Source organism: Hylobates moloch, unplaced genomic scaffold (assembly GCF_009828535.3).
Source record: "Hylobates moloch isolate HMO894 unplaced genomic scaffold, HMol_V3 SCAFFOLD_13, whole genome shotgun sequence".
In the NCBI taxonomy this organism is placed as follows: Eukaryota; Metazoa; Chordata; class Mammalia; order Primates; family Hylobatidae; genus Hylobates; species Hylobates moloch.
Genome location: NW_026652288.1, coordinates 80763591 through 80787029, shown reverse-complemented (window position 1 = coordinate 80787029; position 23439 = coordinate 80763591). Strand labels below are relative to the sequence as shown.

The following is a 23439-nucleotide window of genomic DNA, read 5'->3' as shown; positions in this document are numbered from 1 at the left end:
TATTAGTGGTCGTCTCTGAGGAAGGAGGTTGAAGAGCTTTATTTTGTTAATTTTTATATTGTCTAAATAAAATTGAACAAATTGTTGTTGCCTAAGGAATAGATAACACAAATATATAGAGTAAAAGTGACTATCTCCCTTCAGTAGTCCCATTTTCTCTCACAAAGTTTTGTTTAACGCTCTCCTGTATTTTTTTGTTTGTTTGTTTTTGTTAGGAGATACTATCTCACTCTGTTGCCCAGGCCAGAGTGCAGTGGCATGATCATAGCTCACTGCAGCCTCAAATTCTCAAGCAATTCTCCTGCCTCAGCCTACTGAGTAGTTGGGACTACGGGTGCATGCCTCCACACCCAGCTATTTTTGTTTGTTTTTTTATAGAGAAGGGGTCTCGCTGTGTTGCTCAGGCTGGTCTTGAACTCCTGGCCTCAAGCAGTCCTCCTGTCTTGGCCTCCCAAAACGCTGGGATTATAGGCATGAGCCACTGTGCCTGGCCTGCTTTCCTATATTATTACTGTGCCTGCCTGCCTGCCTGCCTTCCTTTTTTTTTTTTTTGACAGAGTCTTGCACTGTTGCCCAGGCTGGAGTGTAGTGGCGTGATCTGCAACCTCCACCTCCCAGATTCAAGAGATTCTCGTGCCTCAGCCTCCCGAATAGCTGGGATTACAGGTGTACACCACCATGCCTGGCTAATTTTTGTATTTTTAGTAGAGACGGGGTTTCACCATGTTGGCCAGGCTGGTCTTGAACTCCTGACCTCAGGTGATTGGCCTGCTTCGGCCTCCTGAAGTTCTGGGATTACAGCTGTGAGCCACCATGCCCGGCTGACTATGCATTTCTATACATAAATGTAAATGGGCTTTTAGTTAATTTGTTTGTTTTCATGTGAGGGCAGTGCCATCTCACACACACACACACACACACACACACACACACACACCACACTCTTTACTAAATATTTGGGCATTTTCAGCTAGAAAGGATTGTGTGGCTGAAAACTACAATCATAAGTCTCTGAGTGACTTAAGGGCTATGTATAGATCATTCTCTTTCCTTGTTGCATTTTGGCCCTACAACTACATGAATCCCTGATATTTTGGCTTCAACTCACTGTACTATTCTGTCAGAAAGGGAAAAAACTTGTTTTTTTTTTATGGCTTTCTAGTTATAATGCTAGACAAGATGAGCTTTTGAAGCCCAGTTTTATGACTTTGTTCATTCATGCATTCACTCATTCAGTCATCAAATATTTATCGAGCATTTAATATTTGCCAAATCCTCTTCTAGGTGCTGAGGATACAGTACCACAACAAACAAATCTCTTTCCTCATGGAGCTAGGGATAGACGAACATTAAACAAGTACATAGTATGTCAGATGATGGTAAGTGAAAGAGAAAAATAAAGCAAGGAAATAAAAAAATAAAGAAAGGAGAAAAAGTAATGGGGGAATATGCCATTTTAATTAGGATGGTCAGGGAAAGCCTTGTTAATAAAGGTGGCCTTTTTAAGGATGGTGAGGAGGGCAGACATGCACAGGGAACAGAAAGGACAGTGTGGCTGGAGTGGAATGAGAGAGTGGGTGTGGTTTAGAGATGACATCAGAGAGGTAATTGTAATCCTAATCATGAGGAAATTATAAGACCTTTGGGTTTTAGTAAGTATGGATTGGGAAGCTATTGGAGAGCTGTTCTGGTATGCAAGTGACATTGTCTCAAATTGGTTTTTGAGAGTAGGTTCTAGGGGTCAAAGACAGAAGCATGGAGTTAAATGTTCTTGTAATAATTCAAATGGAGAGATATTGGCAGTTTGGATCACGATGGTGATATTAGAGGTGGTGAAAAATAGCCAGATTTTGAATTTTTTTTAAACATTTAATTATAGAAATTTGGATATGTTTTGAAAGGAGAGCTAACACAAGATATGCTGATGCATTGAATAAAAGATATGAGGAGTCAAGGATGACTCCATAGTATTTTGGCTCAAGCATCTGGAAAGATTGGGAGCTGGTATTGGAGAAGAAAATTAGGAGTTTGATTTTGGACATGTTAAGTTTATGATGTGTATTAGACACCCACCTATAGTATTGAGTAGGCATTGGTTATATGAGTTTGGAGTTCATGTGGGAGGTTTCATGATTAATGATGTCTCATGTGGCTCCTTCAACATTCATGTCACAAGAGTACTTGATGACTTCACTACTGTTCATGGTGTGATGAGAGAAAGTTGAGTAGAATGGAGGAGATGAGGGACTTGGGTTCTAATCTTAAATTCTGTGACTGACTGTTAATGTGACTTATGGCAAGACATTTAACCTCCCTGCCTGCCAATTTTCTGTAAAATTAAATTGTCTGATTAAATGGTTTTAGTCTTTTCATCCAGATATCCTTGGATCTGTATCAAAGAGAAAGTTCAGGAAATGATGCTGTGGAGTGAATTATGTCCCCCATATTCATATGTTGAAGCCTAACTCATGTGACTGTATTAGAGATAGGACCTTTAGGGATGTGATAGAAGTTAAAGGAAGTCATAAGAGTGGAGCCCTGATCTGATAGAACTGATTCGAAGAAGAGACACTGGCAATTTCTCTGCTACATGAGGACACAGTGAGAAGGTGGCAGTCCGCAAGCCAGGATGAGAGCCCACACCAGAAACTGAATCTGTGGGCACTTTAATTTTGGACTTCCCAGCCTCTAAAAGTGTGCAAAATAAATTTCTGTTGTTTAAGTCAGGGGTCAGGCCATGGACCGGTACTGCTTTGTGGCCTGTTAGGAACTGGGTCTCACAGCAGGAGGAGAGTGGTGGGGTGAGCAAGCATTATCGCCTGAGCTCCGCGTCCTGTCAGATCAGTGGCAGCATTAGATTCTCATAGGAGCCTGAACCCTATTTTGAACTGCACATGGGAGGGATCTAGGTTTGAGAATCTAATGCCTGATGATCTGAGATGGAACAGTTTCATCCCAAAACCCATTTTCCCCACCCTCTCTGTGGAAAAAGTGTCTTCCATGAAACCCATCCCTGGTGCCAAAAAGTTTGGGGACCACTGGTTTAAGTGACCCAATGTGTGGTATTTTATTATGGCAGCCTCCATAGACTGACAGATTGCGCTATGGGCCTTACCTTATGTAAGCTTTAGACAGCCAGAACAGTTGTGTGATCTGTTTGAATCTCAAGTTCTGAGTAAGACTTTGTTCGTTAATAAGAAAAAAGTTTGAGAACTAGTGGTTTAGATGTTAATCTAGGATTATATGAGAGTTTCTTAAATAGTTTATATGTATTATACATGTGCCCATCACATAGTAGGTACTTAATAAATACTTGTTGAAAGATGTATGGTAGGTAATAAGTATCAACTAGAATATGTAATGATATTAATGCTCTTTTTGTATGTTTGTTTTTTATGGGCTTCCCAGCAAAAAGCAGAAAGCCTGCTAGATAAATTCTAAAAGAACTGTAACACTATTAATGTTAACTCTTTTTTTGTTTTTTTTGAGACTGAGTCTCACTCTGTCACCCAGGCTGTAGTGCAGTAGCATGATCTTGGCTCACTAGAACCTCTGCTTCCCAGGTTGAAGTGATTCTTCTGCTTCAGCCTCCTGAGTAACTGGGATTACAGGTTACCCACCACCACACCCAGCTAATTTTTTTTGTATTTTCAGTAGATACAGGGTTTCACTATGTTGCCCAGGCTGGTCTCGAACTCCTGACCTCAGGTGATCTGCCTGTTTTGGCCTCCCAAAGTGCTGGGATTACAGGTGTGAGCCACCATACCCGACCTAATGTTAATTCTTGATTATTGCAATGCAGAGAATTATTTTAGGATATATTCTAACTGTCTGAGATTGGGTTATAGAAGAGTTTCTAATCCTGACCCCAGTAATGAGATTCTTTGGTTGCCCGTTATAGCAAATATGTGTATTGTCCAACATTGTGCTACTTGCTCTGGTGGTACACGTAAGTCAAAGTTTCTTCCCTCAGGGAGTACGCATTTGAAGAACTATGCTTAGCTATATCAAACAGTAAATAATATAATAGTATATAATCAAGTGGTAAATGTCATAGGAGTTAACAGAAAAGAGATCTTTGAGGATTGTATTCTCGTAGCTGAGGAACGCTAAACTTATAAAACAGGTAGAGTTTGCAGAGAAGAGGTCTCACCATGAGATCATGATCCTGAGACAACAGAGGTTAGATTCAGGGATTCATTACTACGTGGGATTCTATGTTAGTCTTCCACATTCCTGAGGACAGTCTATGCCAGTACTTTTTTATTGAGTGCCTACTTAGTGTCAGGTGCCAAGGATTGAAAGTGAACAAAGGTTTTAGAGTATAATGATACAGACAAGTAAATAGTCAAAGGACAGTATGATAAGAATTTTGTTTTGCTGGAGTATCTTATAACTTTCTTTTAAAGGCTATGTGGAAGAAAAACTAAATCTTTGTGGGCTTGAAAATTACCTCTTCTTTTTTTATAATTATCTTTACATGAATTCTGTATTGAAAATATTTTTTCTGAGGAAATTTGAAAGCAAAGATTACTTTTTTCAAAATTTTAGTATTGCTGAAGAAAAGACTGTTGTTAGTTTCATTATCATTCTTCTGGGGTAACTGCCTGTTCTTTCTTTCCAGAATCTTTGAGATTTGCCTGTTTGCTTTAGTTTTTTATTTTGTACTTTCATGGCAATGTGTCTAGATGTCATTGTGTAGGACACCTGTTGGGCCCTCTCAGTCTGAAACTAGGTTTTTAATGATCACGTATGTGAAACTAAACAAATCTGCAGGAAGTTAATTTTGTTCTTTAATGATCATATATGTGAAACTAAACAAATCCATGAGAAATTAATTTTCTGTTTTCTCTTTCTGGAGCTCTTGGTTGAATGTTGACCTTTCTGGATTGATCCTTTATCTTGTTTACCTTTTCACTTACTGCCTTTTTTGTGTGTGGGATATTTCCTCAACTTTTTCTTTTAGCTCTTTCTTTGACTTTTTAAAAAAATTTTAGTTCAGCCACTATTTCTAATTTCTCAGAACATTTTCTTGTTTTCTCATTGTTCTTTCAAACTAATATTCTGTTTTTCTATTATGGATAAAATACTTTGGATCTCTGTTATGCTATTTATCAGATTTTTTTTTTTTTTTGAGACGGAGTCTCGCTCTGTCTCCCAGGCTGGAGTGCAGTGGCGTGATCTCGGCTCACTGCAAGCTCCGCCTCCCAGGTTCACGCCATTCTCCTGCCTCAGCCTCCTGAATAGCTGGGACTACAGGCGTCTGCCACCACGCCCAGCTAATTTTTTGTATTTTCAGTGGAGACGGGGTTTCACCGTGTTGGCCAGGATGGTCTTGATCTCCTGACCTTGTGATCCGCCTGCCTCAGCCTTCCAAAGTGTGCTGGGATTACAGATGTGAGCCACCACGCCTGGCCCAGATTTTATTTTACTTTTATTTTCACTTTTTTTTTTTTCAAGACAGGTTCTCACTTTGTTGTCCGTGCCGGAGTGCAGTGGTGCTAATATGGCTTATTGCAACTGCTGCCTTCCAGGCTCAAGTGATCCTCCCTGCCCAGCTCCTCAAGTAGCTGAGATTATAGTTGTGTGCCACCACACCTAATTTTTGTATTTTCTGTAGCGTCAAAGTTTTGCCATGTTGCCCAGGCTGGTCTTGAACTCCTGAGCGCAAGTGATCCACCTGCTTTGGCCTCCCAGAGTGCTGGGATTACAGGTGTGAGCCACTGTGCCTGGCCTATCAGGATTTTTTTTTCTTTGTTTTTTCTTTTTCTTTTTTGAGATGGAGTCTCACTCTGTCGCCTAGGCTTGAATGCAGTGGCGTGGTCTTGGCTCACTGCAACCTCTGCCAGCCAGGTTCAAGCGATTTCTCCTGCCTCACCCTCCCAAGTAGCTGGGATTACAGGTGCCTGCCACTATGTCCAGCTAATTTTTTGTATTTTTAGTGGAGATGGGGTTTCACCATGTTGGCAGGCTGGTCTTGAACTTCTGACCTCGTGATTCGCCTGCCTCGATTTTTTGTTGAGATGGAGTCTCTGTCACCCAGGCTGGAGTGCAGTGGCACGATCTTGGCTCACCGTACCTGGCCCGCATTGAGTATTTAATTAAGGATCACATTGAATATTTAATTAAGGATCACATACTGCATTGAAGACTCTTTTTTCCTTTTAATATAAAAAAAGACTTCCTTTTTTTTCTTTCATGACTTTTGAAGAGCTCAGGTCAGCTTACCTTATGGAATTTCCAGTAGTCTAGATTTGTCTGATTGTTTCCTCAATCCTTTTTTACTCTATTAATTGCTGTCTTAGTGGGGTTTAGTAGGAGGGATAAGCAAATGGTTTGTTTCTTTATTATCTTCTTTATTTATTGGTTGTAAATATGATTTTTATTGAGTATAAATGTTCTACCATTTTTAAAAACTACTTTTCTCTTGCTGGTGGTTTTAATTTTTCCATGTTTTTGCTAATATAAGTAAACCTGCATTGACTGTTTTATTATATATATATTTGTATATATTTTTAGTTATTTTCTTTTTAAAAATTTCCTGAGAGTGTATTCAGTGGGTCAATGAGATTGTTTTTAGATCAAAAACCTTAAAACTGTTCAGTTTTCTCAAACAATGTCCAAATCACATCAGCCACATATCAGAGTCCATTTGATATATTTATATTATGTAGGGGATGTAAATTTACCTGAGAGAAAATCATTTGCTTATAATCGGTCATTCTTAGTGTTCTACTGCTAGTGTCTTCATCCTCTATTATCATTCAGGGAGTTTTTTTAGGCCTCAGAACTCATTGTTTTTAAAATATAATTTTAAGTGATTGGGTGTAGAAGCCTTTTCCAAAACCTAATACTAGTGTGAGATAAAACTGTAGCCTGAATATTTGTATGGTCATAAGCAGCTTTACTGCATTTTTGTAAAATATTCCAACAGTACAGAAAAAGTAAAAAAGTATTAAGTTCCCTAAAGCCTCCTTTCCCTTTCAGTCCCTCTGTCTTAGTTGATTCTATACCCCTCCAGATCTTATCCTATGTATTATGGACATATATGTCATAGAGAAGTGTGCGTATATGCATTTAGCACTCTTTTTTACACATTGTAAACACAGGTATTCTGCATTTTGTGTTTTTCCCTTATCAGTGTGTCTTGAGATCTTTTTATGTTTGCAGACAGAGATCAATCTCACTTAAGCTGCTGTGTGGGGTTGCACAGTGTGAATGGATTTTATTTTATATAACCATCCCTGTTGCTGGACATTTTAAATTATTTCCAATATTATAATTGTTTTGACATTGCAAATTTTCTTTCTAGGATGTCAAAATCTGAAAACATTGGGAGACTGTGAGGTTTTTTGTGTTTGTTTTATTTTCACCAGCTTCTATTGCAGAAAGTAGAAGTAATGTTTTTCTAAAATAAATAGGATAGGTATTTTATTTCTTTGATTTATTAAAAACACGCAGTCTCAGCAGGGTACGGTGGCTGACGCCTGTAAACCCAGCATTTTGGGAGGCCGAGGTGAGTGGATCACGAGGTCAGGAGTTCAAGACCAGCCTGACCAACATGGTGAAACCCCGTCTCTATTAAAAATGCAAAAATTAGCCAGGCGTGGTAGCAAGCGCCTGTAATCCCAGCTACTGAGGAGGCTGAGGCAGGAGAATCGCTTGAACCTGGGAGGCGGAGGTTGCAGTGAGCCAAGATGGCGCCACTGCTCTCCAGCCTGGGTGACAGAGTGAGACTCCGTCTCAAAAAAAAAAAAAACACATGTAGAATCTTAAAAAGAAAATTCTTCATGGATAGCTATTACTTCTTAAAAGTCCGGGCACGATGGCTCACGCCTATAATCCCAACACTTTGGGAGGCCGAGGTGGGTGGATCACTTCAGGTCAGGAGTTCGAGACCTGGCCAACATGGTGAAACCCGTCTCTACTAAGAATACAAAAATTAGCCACGCGTGGTGGTGGTCGCTTGTGGTCGCAGATACTCAGGAGACTGAGGCAGGAGAAGCACTTGAACCCAGGAGGCGGAGGTTGCAGTGAGCAGAGATTGTGCCACTCCACTCCAGTCTGAGCAGCAGAGCGAGACTCCATCTCAAGAAAAAAAAAATTCTGCATAGGGCTGGATATGGTGGCTCATGCCTGTAATCCCAGCACTTTGGGAGGCTAAGATGGGAGAATCACTTGAGCCCAGAAGTTTCAGACCAGCCTGAACTACGTAGACCCCATCTCTTTTCTTAATAAAATAAAATAAAAATAAAATTTCTATATAGCATTTTACACTACTGATATTTGAAATACCACATAGCAGTTCCCACTAAATTAGCCAGGCATGGTAGCAAGCGCCTGTAATCCCAGCTACTTAATCCCACCTACTTAAATAGGCAATACTATTTAAAAGCTGCTTTAACATGATAAAAGCAAATTAATATACTAAGGTAAGCATTAAAGAGAAAAATAGCATTTCCTCTCTGATTCTAAAATTAATATCTACATAGAAAAGTTAAAAACTTTAAAAAAAAGTAATCTTGGATTTTACTCCTAGAAGGCATTATATATACACCTTTAACATTTTGGTGACTGTTCTCACAGGTAGTGGTGCATGGGTGTGTGTGTTTCTATATTGAGTGTAGTCATATATCGTGTTATGAGTATGTATTATTGTGTGTACATCCAATGCAGTCATTTTTCTTAACTTTTTTTTTTTTTTTTGAGACAGGGTCTCGCTCTGTCACCCAGGCCGGAGTGCAGTGCTGCAATCTCGGCTCACTGCAACCTCCGCCTCCCAGGCTCAAGCGATCCTCCCAGCTCAGCCTCCTGAGTAGCTGGGACCACAGGTGTGCGCCACAATGCGTGGCTAATTTTTTGTATTTTTGGTAGATACAGGGTTTCACCATGTTGACCAGGCTGGTCTCGAACTCCTGAGCTCAAGCAATCCACCTGTCTCAGTTTCCCAAAGTGCTGGGATTACTGGCATGAGCCACTATGCCTGGCCATCTTTCTTAACATGTTTTTCACATTTGTGATACATATACACACACAGACATTTGTATGTAACTATATGAATGATACTCTACATGTTATTTTGCTGTCTTTTTACTCAGCAGTGGACATAAAAATCTTTTATTGCCACTGAATACAGATACATCATTCTTTTAATGTGAAATGTTTCTCTATTTAGGGTATACCTGATTGATTCTGATCAGTCAAACAGTAGAGGCAACTCTCAAATGGACTTTGGCTATGGATAGTAATCGGTTGGAAACTCTTTTTGAGGACATTAACAGGTGGTTGGGAGTTAAGTGGCTTTTTCTGGCAGACTTGTTTCTTTTGGTGACTCCTAGAATTAGTGTCAGTGGGGAGACAGCTTGCAGTAATCGGGCTCAGTGAGTGAGTTTCGTTGTGGAGTGTGACTTAGATATGAAGTGACAGGATTGGTCAGGGTCTTCAGTGAAAGGGAATTAGGAGTGTTGGGATGGAACTGACAGAGAAAATAATGGAAACTGGTAAAGACATCTGGTTTAGGTCAGCACAGCAACAGGAAAAAGGAGAGCCTTATCAGTTGTGGAAAGGCAGGGCAGTTTTTTAGTTAGGCTAGCTAGGGAGACGGACTTCTTGCAGAGGTCGCTACTGATCTGTTAGCCTTCATGAGTTGGATGTTATTAGTAGATAGCTGCTTTTGAAATATTACTTGTTATATGGAACTTAAAAGTAGACACAACACTTGTTCTTTGATCTCACAACTTAGAGTAGAATACAGGTGGTCAGGGGGTTGCCAGTTGTCTTACTTCCTCTTTTCTTTTTTAAGAAAAATAAAAGCATTCTGTTTGTACTTTATACTCTACTTCCTTAAAAAGCATTCTCCGGCTTGTTAGCTATCAGCCAATCATTTTTTTAAAGAAGACTTTTATTACATTTTTCTTTAAAGAATGTGTAAATATCCTTACTAAGAGTACATTTCTTTCTTACTGTTTTTCGAAAGAATCACCAACTGAAAAAAAAAGTTCTAGGGCATTATTACTGCAGAGTAACCTGAACTAGGGAGCTATCAGGATATTTAAAAAGTACCCCGAATGCCAAAATACACGAGTCAGAAAAACTTGGGTCCAGTTCTTCCCTGTTGGTGATTTAATCTGTGGAGCAAAGCTTAAATATTGCATGAATATGCCTTAAAATATGAAATATGCCTTAAAATAACATGACACTAATTAACTTAATAAACTTATTGAATGAAGACATTTCGTAGATACTGGATATGTGAAGATGAATAACACATGGCCCCCACCCTTAAAGAAATTATTATTTAGAAGGATGACATAGAAATATATGCTAAAAGTACATGGACGGTAACAATTAGGCAAAAAAGAGGGGGAATAGTCAGTTCTGCTTTGGGATATGGGAATGCCTGAAAAAGCTTATTAGAGCAGGTGATTTTTGAGAAGGAGTTGTTCACTATGTAGCTGCAGATGGGCTGGGGCATAGTGGTGGCAAGGATGCTCAGTATAGTCAGGAATATCATCGCCAGTGCCATGGAGGACCGAGATCGTGATACTACACATACCTTGCTATGGTAATGGGAAGGTTGTGTGTGGAGTGGGAGGAGATGATGCTAGAGAGGTTGTCAGGGAAGGTTTAACTTTATCCAGAAGATTCTTAAATGGATAATTAATATTAATAATCAGGGAAAGATTATCTGGCAAGTAGAAGGTGACAAGATTCCAGTAAGAGGTATCAGTTTGCAGATATTAAAGTAATCAAGCCAGAAATAACATAGGCCCGAAGTCTCAAACTAAGTGATGAAAAATCAAAATGGAAATTAGGAGACAAAAAGATGTATTAGAAACAAGACACGCGACTGATTTTGTGTGTGTGGTAAAGGAGAGGGGAGCATCAGGATGACTTCCAGATACTGTGTCCTGGGGAATTTTAGAAAATGCCAGTGCCATTTGAGGAGAAGCTGTTTTAAAAGGAATAATTAGTTTGCTGTTTGAACATGCTGAGTTTGAGGTGGTAAAAGATACCCAGAAAGGGCCGGGCGCGGTGGCTCACGCCTGTAATCCCAGCACTTTGGGAGGCCGAGGCGGGTGGATCATGAGGTCAGGAGATCAAGACCATCCTGGCTAACACGGTGAAACCCTGTCTCTACTAAAAAAAAAAAAAAATTAGCCGGATGTAGGGGCCTGTAGTCCCAATATTGGGGGTCAGGCAGAGAATGGGTGAACCGGAGGGGTGCAATGAGCATGGCCATTCTCAAAAAAAAAAAAAAAAAAACCCAGAAAGATGTGTTCTATGGGTTTTTGGATCTGGAACTTCAAAAAAGAGTTTATAGTTAAGAATCAAGAGTCATCAGGATTGAATTGTTTGAAACCGTGCAAGTAGATATGATAATCTAGGAATTCAAGAAGAGAAGTGTGGCCTGGTGCAGTGGCTTATGCTGGTAATCCCAGCACTTTGGGAGGCTGAGGTGGGGGTATCGCTTGAGCCCAGGAGTTTGAGGCAAGCTTGGGCAACATGATGAAACCCTGTCTCTACAAAAAATAACAAAGATTAGCCGGGGGTGGTGATGCATGCCTGTAGTCCCAGCTACTCAGGAGGCTGAGGTGGAAGGATCATCTGAGTCCAGGAAATTGGGGCTGCAGTGAGCCATGATCACTCCACTGCACCCCAGCCTGGGTGACAGAGGGAGACCTTGTCTCAAAAAAAAGAGAAGTGTCAAAGACAGAGCATGAACATTTTGGGAGTGGGTCCAAAAGAAGAGCTGGTAAAGAAGACTGAGAGGGAATAGTCTGAAAAGAATCCACAGAATTTGTCAGTTAGATGTTGGTGACTGTTGTTAAGGTGGTTTCAGTGATGTGTTAGGAATAGGATCCAAATTATAGAATAGGCCGGGCACGGTGGCTCACGCCTGTAATCCCAGCACTTTGGAAGGCCGAGGGGGAGGGATCATGAGGTCAGGAGATTGAGACCATACTGCCTAATACGATGAAACCCCATCTCTACTTAAAAAAAAAAAAAATTAGCCAGGTGTGGTGGTGGGCGCCTGTAGTCCCAGCTATTCAGGAGGCTGAGGCAGGAGAATGATGTGAACCCGGGAGGCGGAGGTTGCAGTGAGCCGAGGTCGCACCACTGCGCTCCAGCCTGGGCGACAGAGCGAGACTCCGTCTCAAAAAAAAACAAAACAAAAAACAAACAAAAATTACAGAATAATTCTGTATTGTATTAGTGGTATTTATATATTGATTTATACCTTTAAATATATTAAAATAAAAATATGTGATATATAAACATTTAGAGAATTAGATAACCGTCATGTGCCTACTATGTAGTTTTTAAAACTTTTTTATTTTAAAATAATTATAAATTAAATTCCTATAAATCATAGGAAGTTGCAAAACTAGTACAGAGAGGTCCTCCTATATAGACTTCACTCAGCTTCCTCCAGTCACCATTCAGTTTAACAAGTGTCCTGGATTAGTTCAGATGTTAATGTCTTGGGCTGGGTTATGGAACCATACAGGGAGTATGGATGTGGATTCTATACCCCTACCTGGTGTAAGCCTGGAGTTTTGATTCTCATAGGTGCCTTCTTCCCTGCCTCCACTAGGAGCAGGGCAGATGCAAGCTTCTTTGCTGTTTCTCAGAATGTATGGGTGGAGCTTTTCCAGCTCCTTTTTACATATTGGGCAGCTCTTTCCAGGATTTTGGCTCAAAATGGGGATTTGACTTGTAGCCCTCCCCTGAAATAAGCACAAAGGTGGATCTTCTGGCTCTATAGACCCAAGATACCCTTATAGACTGCCTTGGTGTCAGCTGAGGTGACATCTCTCTGGCTTTGATTTTCTTCCTTTCTGGCACCAGGAATTTCCTCTCCCAGCTTTTCTCTCCCTTTTGGAGTTCAGCTGTATATTCTGATTTTTCATGTTGATCTAGCATTTCAGTGATACTGTTTGGTCACATGGATGTATTAGTCCAGTCTGCCTTGTTGCTTGAATAAGAAGTCCAATAAAGTATTCTTTTTTTCTAATAAAATATTTATTAATTCTCTGCTTTGTTCCACAAAAATGATTTGAGTTTGGATTATATTATTCTCTCTTTAAAAATATTATTATTATTATTATTATTATTATTATTACTATTTGAGACAGAGTCTTGCTGTGTCACCCAGGCTGGAGTGTAGTGGCAAGAGCTTGGGTCACTGCAACCTCCACCTCCTGGGTTCAAGCGATTCTTCTGCCTCAGCCTCCTGAGTAGCTGGGATTATAGGCGCATGCCATCACACCTGGCTAATTTTTGTATTTTTAGTAGAGATGGGATTTCACCATGTTGGTCAGGCTGGTCTCAAACTCCTGACCTCGTGATCCGCCCACCTCAGCCTCCTAAAGTGCTGGGATTATAGGCTTGAGCCACCTCGCCCGGCCAAAAATATTATTTATTTTTAAAATGGGTAATATATGCATGTGGTCTAAAATTAGAAAGATAAAAAAAGAGTGTGCTTTTTCTTTTCCCTATTACCCTAGCCACCCCACCCCAATGTCTCTTTATAGATACAACCAGTTACCAGTTTCTATGCATCCTTCTAGAGGTTAACAATGTACTAGTTTATTGGTTTTTTTTTTCTTTTTTTTTTTAGACGGAGTGTCGCTCTGTCGCCCAGGCTGGAGTGCAGTGGTGCAATCTCAGCTCACTGCAAGCTCCGCCTTCTGGGTTCACACCATTCTTCTGCCTCAGCCTCCCGAGTAGCTGGGGACTACAGGCACCCACCACCACACCCGGCTAATTTTTTTAATTTTTTTTTTTTTAGTAGAGACGGGGTTTCACCATGTTAGCCAGGATGGTCTCGATCTCCTGACCTTGTGATCCACCTGCCTTGGCCTCCCAAAGTGCTGGGATTACAGGCATGAGCCACTGCGCCCGGCCAACAATGCTCTAGTTTATTCTTTAACAGAAGTTTTAAACTTTAGTGTTTATAATTTAATTTTGTAGCTAATATTCAGGATTTTTCCATCTGTTTGAGAAGTAGTTGCTTGAGAGCTTTTGAGTTACAACTTTACACTGGTTATGTGTTACATGTGTGTCTTTATATATGTGAGTGGATTATCTGTGTTTTAATTTTTGTTCACAGACTCCTCAGAATGTGACAGAATAAACTGTTGATTAGGATGTTTTAAGTTATGTGGAATATTAAAATGAAACAGTAGCTCTATTTTTTAATTTTTAATTGACACATAATAACTGTACATATTTATGGGATACAGGGTGATATTTGAATACATGTATACCATGTATAGTGATCAAATCAGAGTAACTGGCATATCCATCACCTCAAACATTGATCATTTCTTAGTGTTGAGAACATACAAAATCCTCTATTAAAACTAATGGAAAGCTTCATGAATTTGCATGCCATTTTTGGGCAGGAGCCATGCTAATCTTCTCTATATTGTTCCAGTTTTAGTATATGTGCTGCGGAAGTGAGCACTGGCCCTAATTTTTAGGAGGTAGTGGAAATGATATTTTAAGATACTAGAAATCTTATTGAAACACATTGTAGTTATCCTTAAAAATTGTGGCTGGGTGCAGTGGCTCACGCCTATAAATCCTAGCACTTTGGGAGGCTGAGGCGGGTGGATAACCTGAGGTCAGGAGTTCGAGACCAGCCTGACTAACATGGAGAAACCCCATCTCTAATAAAAATACAAAATTAGCCGGGCGTGGTGGGGTATGCCTGTAAATCGCAGCTAGTTGGGAGGCTTAGGCAGGAGAATCACTTGAACCCAGGAGGCGGAGGTTGCGGTGAGCCAAAATCGCGCACTTGCACTCCAGTCTGGGCAACAAGAGCGAAACTCTATCTTAAAAAAAAAAAAAAAAATTGCCCTGATTACTAACCAATCCATGCCATTGTTTGCATATGTGCAAATAACTGCCCAAAAAAATGAGGGGGTCTGTCAAAGATAAAGGCTTCTCCTTTGGGTTCCTTAGCCACAGTTTATACCATTGATTGCCTAACTGCAGCTTGGTGTGAAATTCAGTAACATGGAAGCAAGAAATGGAAGCCTATGACCTAATATGTTTTCTTCCTTAGATCAACCTCTCCACTTCTCCTACACCTGCACAGTTAATAAGCCGTTCCCAGGCTTCCAGTTCTACCAGCGGCAGTATTACCCAACAGACTATGTTACTAGGGAGTACTTCCCCTACCCTAACGGCAAGCCAAGCTCAAATGTATCTCCGAGCTCAAATGGTAAGATATGAGCTACCAAATTTTTTCAGTGTTTAAGGACTTGAGAGATCAAAATGTTTCTTGATTTGATACAATAAGAGGTATTTTTAATATTTAAGAAATGTTTAATTGTGTGTGTGTGCATGCGGGCGTGCCTTCAGCTCTTGTACATTGATGTCATGAAAGATTCCACTTTTAATTAATAGGTCTTCTTGGTATCAAATAGTAATTATTACATTGGGAAGCTAATAGAGATTCAGTAACGTAAGAGTGATTTTTTTTAATATCAAATTCATCGAAAACCTTTTTTTCATATTTTAACATCTCTGAAATTGGGATGCATTTTATAACTGATGGCATCTTGGTACTTACAGTGGTCCATAAAATCATTGCCTGTTTTTGTCAACTTAGATTTGGTGAAATAGAGATGTTAAAAAAAACTTCGTTGTTAAAGTTAGACTTGGTATCCTAGGATTTTCTGAATTCTATATTGGAGTTCTGGATAGTCTCCCAGATGATTCTTAACTTTGGTTTTTCCCATCTAAAATTCTGCAAGGTTATTTGTGTTCTTGTGTTCATTTTGATCTTTTATGAATATAGGAATGTTAATTTGGTTGCTTTGTATTTGAGTATCTACTGATTTCATAATTTAATTGTTGAGCTTCTTTAAGGAATATAGAAATTGGTTGACATGTATTTTATTTGATGTCTTTACAAGAAGCTAGACAAAAGCATTGTCCCTAATATATATTTATATTCTTTTTTGTCCAATGGACTGAATATATATCTGGATCTCCAGTTTTTTTGCTGTTGTTGTTGTTGTTACTGTTTTTTGAGGTGAAGTCTCACTCTGTCGCCCAGGCTAGAGTGCAGTGGCGCGATCTCTGCTCACTGCAACCTCTGCATCCCGAGTTCAAGTGATTCTCCCACCTCAGCCCCCTGAGTAGCTGGGATTACAGGTGCCCACCACCACACCCAGCTAATTTTTGTATTTTTAGTAGAGACAGGGTTGCACCATCTTGGCCTGGCTGGCCTCAAACTCCTGACCTCGTGATCCACCCGCCTCACCTCCCAGAATGCTGGGATTACAGACGTGAACCACCACACTTGGCTTGGATCTTCAGTTTTCTATCTAAAATTGCAAAGTTTCCAATCATTTAACTAATACTATGCTTTAAAATTAGGTTGAACCATTTGAGATGGTTGCTATTTGGCTATTTTTGAACTCTAAAATTAGCCGTTTCATATGGGTCAAACTAAATTGAGTATCTTATTATTTTTTTTTTATTTATTTATTTTTTTTTGAGACGGAGTCTCGCTCTGTCGCCCAGGCTAGAGTGCAGTGGCACAATCTCGGCTCACTGCAAGCTCCGCCTCCCGGGTTCACGCCATTCTCCTGCCTCAGCCTCTCCGAGTAGCTGGGACTACAGGCGCCCGCCACTGCGCCCGGCTAATTTTTTGTATTTTTAGTAGAGACGGGGTTTCACCGTGGTCTCGATCTCCTGACCTCGTGATCCGCCCGCCTCGGCCTCCCAAAGTGCTGGGATTACAAGCGTGAGCCACCGCGCCCGGCCGAGTATCTTATTTTTATGTTTAGTCCTTTCAGGGTGTTGGTACTAGAAATTACCTTTTCAGAAAAGTTATACCATTTGTCCTTTGGTGTCTGTGGTGGATTGTTGCCAGGCCCCACCCTCTCTGTCCCCTAGAATACCCAAATCTGAGGATGCTCAAGGCATAGTATTTGCATATAACCTATGTATATCCTCCTATACTTTACATCATCTTTACGTATATTTAGTATAATATAAACATTTAAGTAACTGTTATACTATATTGTTTAGGGAATAATGACAAGAGAAAAATTTGTACATGTTCAATGCAGATGCAGCTATTTTTTTTAAAATGAATATTGTTTTGATCTATAGTTGAATGACGAACCACAGAGCCTTCCATAGATATGGAGGGCTCATCATTGTACTTTGTTGTTGAATTTGCTTAGATTTAGTGTACTAAAGAACTGAAGTTTAAAAGGTCACTTAATTGGTCGTTTAATTTTTCTCATTTTTTTGGATCCTCATTTGGTTGAACATTTTAATTTAGATAGCAAGAGGAACTGAATAACCCTTGATACAATTTTGAAGTAAAGTATTTACACATTCTTTGAAACTACTGTCAAATTTACTAAATTGAATTGGTTAATCTCTGAGTGGACTGTATTGCCTTAGAAATTAATGGCATTTGGCTGGGCGCGGTGGCTCATGCCTGCAATCCCAGCACTTTGGGAGGCCAAGGCAGGAGGATCACCTGAGGTTGGGATTTCAAAACCAGCCTGACCAACATGGAGAAACCCTGTCTGTATTAAAAATACAAAAAATTCGCTGTGCGTGGTGGCTCATGCCTGTAATCCCAGCTACTCGGGAGGCTGAGGCAGGAGAATCACTTGGACTTGGAAGGCAGAGGTTGTGGTGAGCCAAGATCGTGCCATTGCACTCCAGTCTGGGCAACAAGAATGAAACTCCATCTCAAAAAAAAAAAAGAAAAGAAAAAATAGATTAATGGCATTTGTTTGAATATTGAAAAAAATTGAGCCGGGCATGGTGGCTCACGCCTGTAATCCCAGCACTTTGGGAGGCTGAGGTGGGCGGATCACTTGAGGTCAGGAGTTCGAGACCAGCCTGGCCAACATGGTGAAACCCCATCTCTACTAATAATACAAAAATTAGCCAGGCGTTGTTTCGTATGCCTGTAATCCCAGCTACTCGGGGAGCTGAGGCAGGAGAATCGCTTGAACCCGGGAGGCAGAGGTTGCAGTGAGCTGAGATTGCATGACTGCACTCCAGCCTCGGTGACAGAGACTCCGTCTCTGTTTTTGTTTTTTGATGTGAAGATTTTTTTGCAGGCTCTTTTGTTGTTGAATTTTGACATGTGTGGCATTTACTTTTAGAATGAATATTTCTTTCTTTCTTTTTTTTTTTTTTTTTTGAGATGGAGTCTTGCTCTGTCACCCAGGCTGGAGTTCAGTGGCGTGATCTCAGCTGACTGCAACCTCCACCTCCTGGGTTCAAGTGATTCTCCTGCCTCAGCCTCTCGAGTAGCTGGGATTACAGGCATGAGCCACCACACCCGGCTAATTTTTGTGTTTTTAGTAGAGATGGGGTTTCACTGTGTTGGCCAGGCTGGTCTTGAACTCCTGACCTCCAGTGATCCACCTGCCTTGGCCTTCCAAAGTGCTGGGATTACAGGTGTGAGCCACCGTGCCTGGCCATAGAATGAATATTTCTTTACAAATAGTTTTAAAATGAAAGGGCAACCTGGATTTGTCCTTTAGATCCTTTGTGGCTAAGTGAAATATTGGAGTGTAGTATGTGGCATAGTTATCCTTATGATAAAGAGGACTGAAAAGACTTTTTTGGTGTTTCTTTTTGTTTCTCACTGAAATTTAATTTGTGTCCCAAAATAGTGACTGTAGTTGTTTACTTTAACTTCCCATTTTGGGAATCCTGCCACAGTAGTTTTGAGCTAGGAAAAATTTAACTATAATAGCTTATTTGAGACACAATTTGGTCTGAGAATTTCATATCACCAAAATATATTTTCTTTTTTGAGTACTGCTTTTTTTTGCACTCATCAGAATCATGAGCTGTTTCAAAAATGTTTGATTTTTTTTGAGTTCTCTATTATCAGAAACTTCTCTTTGTCATGTAAAACCTTTTGCTGAGGAGATAATCCTAAACTGCATTGTCTTTCTGTCACAAATTTCAGTCTCTCTTGCCTGCTACACATTGTTTGTGGGACATGTTCTTTTGTCTTAGGGTATTTTTTTGGTTTTCTGTCTGTACAGCTGATTTTCACACCCGCTACCACTGTGGCTGCTGTACAGTCTGACATTCCTGTTGTCTCGTCGTCATCGTCATCTTCCTGTCAGTCTGCAGCTACTCAGGTGAGCTTGTCTAGCTTCATAATGTGTTACTTGAGATCTGGATCTTCAGGTTAAAGTTAAGCATTGCATTTGTGTTTAAGTTACTGATGGTTTCAGTGCTCTTTGTCATGCATTTCAGATTGAAATTTAATAAAATACAATGAGAACTTCAAGAAAATGTTTTTTTTTCTGTAAAAATTATAATACCATTAAACACAGATATTTAGGTTATTTGACATTGGTTGGTCAAGATTAATGAGAGTTTTTGTTAATGACTTTCTATGTTTAGTTTTATCATAAAGCACATTTATTTCTCATGTGAGATATATTCTTTTGCTTAGATTCCTTTGCAGTATTCCTTACGTAATAACTAAGTCAAGATGGATTTTAAGTTTGAAAGTGAATTAAACTAGACAAATTTAAAATTTAAAAAATTGGTCAGGTGCAGTGGCTCATGCCTGTAATCCCAGCACTTTTTGGAGGCCCAGGTAGGAGGATTGCGTGAACTCAGGCATTAAAGACCAGCCTGGGCAAAATAGCAAGACCCAGTCTTTACTAAAAATAAAAAAAATTAGCTAAGTGTGGTGCTGCGTGGCTGTAATTCCAGCTTTTCAGGAGGCTGATGCAGGAGGATTGCTCAAGCCTGGGAGATTGAGGCTGCAGTGAACTATGATAGTGCCACTGCCTTCCAGTCTGGGTGACATAGTGAGATTAATCATTACAGAAATGCAAATTAAAACCACAATGAGTATCACCATACACTCACTAGAATGGCTGAAATGAAGAAGACTGCTAATACTATATATTGGTGAGAATGTGGAGCATCCAGACTCTCATACATTGCTGGTGAGAGGGTAAAATGGTATAGCCACACGTTGGAAAACAGTTTGACAGTTCCTCTTAAAGTGAAACATACATGTAACATGTGACTCAGCAATTCTACTCCTTATGTTTACCCTGAGAGATGTGAAAACACATAAAGACATGTAAACAAATGTTTATAGCAGTGGTACTCAGAATAGCCCCAAAGTGGAAACAACCAAATGTCCTTTAACTGCTGAGTGGATAAACAAATTTTGATATATTCTTTTTTTTTTTTTTTTTTTTTGAGACCGAGTTTTGCTGACCAAGCTGGAGTACAGTGGCGCCATCTTGGCTCACTGCATCCTCCACCTCCTGGGTTCAAGTGATTCTCCTGCCTCAGCCTCCCGAGTAGCTGGGATTACAGGCGTGCACTACTACGCCCGGCTAATTTCTTTCTTTCTTTTTTTTTTTTTTTTTTAAGTAGAAACAGGGTTTCACCATGTTAGCCAGGCTGGTCTTGAACTCCTGACCTCAGGTGATCTGCCCGCCTCAGCCTCCCAAAGTGCTGGGATTGCAGGTGTGAGCCACCATGCCCGGCCTCGATATATTCTTACAGTGGAATACTGCTCAGAAATACTGATGAATCTTAAAAAACTTGATGTTTAGCAAAAGAACCTTGGTATAAGGAATACGTACTCTATTATGATTCCATTATATGAAATTCTAGAACAGGAAAAACTATAGTGAAAAACAATCAGATTAGTGGTATCTGGGTAGAAAGTAGGAGGAGATTGATTGGGAAGGGGCGTGAGTGAACTTTCATGGTTAAGGTGATGTTCTGTATATTGGTTGGGGTAGTAATTATATGGTACATACATATGTCAAAACTCATTGTTTTGTTTTATTGTATGTAAGTTACACCTCAATAAATTTGACAAGAATGAATTAGAGTGAGTACATTTTAAATGAAAACAATTGAGTTAGAATGTTACTTTGCATGATATTGCTGTATTTTGGTATTCTTCATAATGAATATTTTAGACTGCATGTGGCAGAAATGGATATTTTAGGGTCATGCTTGGCTTCTTATTTGTAATATAATAGTTCTCAATCTTCTGGTAAAAAATAAAAAATGAGATAGTAATAATACTCCTTGGTATTTTTGATAAAACCTCTATATATTATTTCATTTACAAGTAAAGGCTAATTTTCATGTATTAATTTATAAAGATGATGGTCAGTTAAATTCAGGTTTCTTCTAACTTGCCCTGTCATTCTCTACAGTTTCTTAACTTTATTGGACTTTTTTTCCCCCGAATTTATAAAATGAGACCTTTATCTCTGTTAACTTTAAGATTTTTCAGCTCTAAACTTTTTATGTCTCTGTGGAATGAATATGTTGAAGTAATGATCTTCTTTTTAAATTAATTGATTTATTTATTTAGTTATTTAATTTTTGAGATAGGGTCTCACTCTGTCATCCAGGCTGGAGTGCAGTGGCTCAGTCATGGTTCATTGTAGCCTCGACCTCCCTGGGCTCAAGCCATCCTCCCACCTCAGCCTCCTGAGTAGCTGGGATTACAGGTGTGTGCCCCCACACCTGGCTAGTCTTTGTATTTTTTTCTGTAGAGGCAAGGTTTTGCCATGTTGTCCAGGCTGGTCCTGAACCCCTGAGCTCAAGTGATCTGCCTACCTAGGCTTCCCAAACTTTTGGGAGTACAGGCGTGAGCCACTGTGCCAGCCTGAAATAATGATCTTCTTTTCTTTTGTTTGGTTTTATGAAACCTAATAGAGCTAGACCATCATCAACTTCCAGAACATTTTAAATTTTATTTTTTCATTTATATTTGACTTTGTTCCAACTAAGATTGTAATTCATTTACAAGATGCATAGAGTAAAATATCAGAAAGTAAGTTGGAACCATGGAAGAAAAAAGACACAAATAAAACTAGGAAAGTGGCATGGAGCTAGGAGTGAAGTTGCTGCTCAGTTTACATGTATGAAGTTCTATATGGACTTAAGCTCCTACTTCAGTCATTTATTGTATGACTTGGACAAGTTGCCAAACATCTCTAATATTCATTCATATTTGTAGGGTAAAAGGATGAGTAATATGTATCTTTAGTGTATAGAACATTACAGGCACTCAGTAAATAGTACTTTTTGTTTTGCAAAAGTCGGGGATAGGAAGACTTGGGTTCAAATTCTGATTTCAGCAACAACATTTGCCAGCAGATTGATTTTGGCCAAATTCATAGTATAGCATAGTGTTTATAATATGGATTTTGGAGCCGGAATCTCTGGGTTCAAATAATTGCTCTACCATTTTAATATTATAAGTCCTTAACCTCTCACCTCAGTTTCAATTACATAAAATAAAATAACATTTATAATATATTTCATAAGGTTATTATGAGAATTAAATATGTTAATAAATTAAAATAGAAGTGTCTGATAGCATTTACTAAATGTTTCATTTACTGAATTGTTTCATTTATTCCTTAAAACAACTCAGCTCTACTCTCGGAGCTGTTACTTGCAGCTCAGAGTTGTTTAAGGAATAAATGAAACAAAAAGTACTTAACATAGTGCCTTCACATAAGGTATCACAAGCTACTAACTACTGTTTTTGTTATGCATTGTCTGAAGATGAGTCACAAAGTTGGTTCTTAGCTTTCGGGTAACTAATAGTGAAGGGAGAAAAGCAACCACTTAGAATTTACAGGCCGGGCGAGGTAGCTCACACCTGTGATCCTAGTTCTTTGGGAGGCAGAGGCTGGCAGATTGCTTGAGCTCAGGAGATCGAGACCAACCTGGTCAACATGGCAAAACCCCGTCTATTCAAAAAATTTGCAGGGCGTGGTGGTGCGGGCCTGTAGTCCCAGCTACTTGGGGGGCTGAGGTGGGAGGATTGCTTGAGCCCAGGAGGTCGAGGCTGCAGTGAGCCAAGATCGAGCCACTGCATTCCAGACTGGGTAACAAAGTGAGACCCTGTCTCAAAAAAAAAAAAAAAAAAAGAATTTATAGTTTCCAAGGTAAAACAAACAAACCACCTGCTTAGGAAAACACAGCTGATTTTAACATGTTCTGAGGAGCACAATTTGTCTTGCTGGTACTCATGAAGAAAACATCTTACTTCATATTTAAGGGTATTTTTATGTGAATGGAGTCAAAATAATTTATAAAAGTGGTCTTTGGGGTCCAGATTGATGTGTTCTAGGTATGAGCCTGTGTGATCGAACTTAATTCAAAGATAGATTTTTGAGGGGCTAGAGGAATGGATTGAACTTTAGGAATTTCTCTATGGATATTGTTTCTCTTCTCTGTGCTTTTGAAATGGCAGTGAGTCTGGCATTGGTAGGTGATGCTCACACTTACGCATTCCAGTGATAACTTTCCTCAAGTTCAAGACTGTTTTGGAAAATTTCTGCATAACTTTGTTGAGTTTTAGAATTATATTTGCAGTTAAAAAATTTATTTTAATTGTGAAATACCAAATCT

General features: G+C 39.6%; 1 protein-coding gene and 2 non-coding genes across 14 annotated transcripts in view; 1 reads left to right on the top strand and 2 right to left on the bottom strand.

Moving 5' to 3' along the window:
- PHC3 (polyhomeotic homolog 3) overlaps positions 1–23439 on the top strand; it is a 97601-nt gene that overhangs the window by 19061 nt on the left and 55101 nt on the right. For 10 of the 12 annotated variants that reach the window (XR_009209502.1, XR_004251451.2, XM_058427011.1 and 7 more), the window contains exons 5-6: positions 15077–15235; positions 19056–19154. Coding sequence is in view for 10 of the 12 variants with exons in the window: in XM_058427011.1 (XP_058282994.1) it covers positions 15077–15235; positions 19056–19154 (258 nt within the window). In the remaining 2 variants the exon portion in view is untranslated. The remainder of the gene's footprint in view (positions 1–15076; positions 15236–19055; positions 19155–23439) is intronic. The other 2 variants (XM_058427014.1, XM_032173984.2) reach the window with 1 other exon arrangement.
- Positions 3396–3457, bottom strand: LOC116481310 (U7 small nuclear RNA). Its single transcript, XR_004251480.1, has one exon. It is a non-coding gene; the product is annotated as a U7 small nuclear RNA (small nuclear RNA).
- On the bottom strand, positions 14367–14473 carry LOC116481413 (U6 spliceosomal RNA). The gene has a single exon (XR_004251567.1). It is a non-coding gene; the product is annotated as a U6 spliceosomal RNA (small nuclear RNA).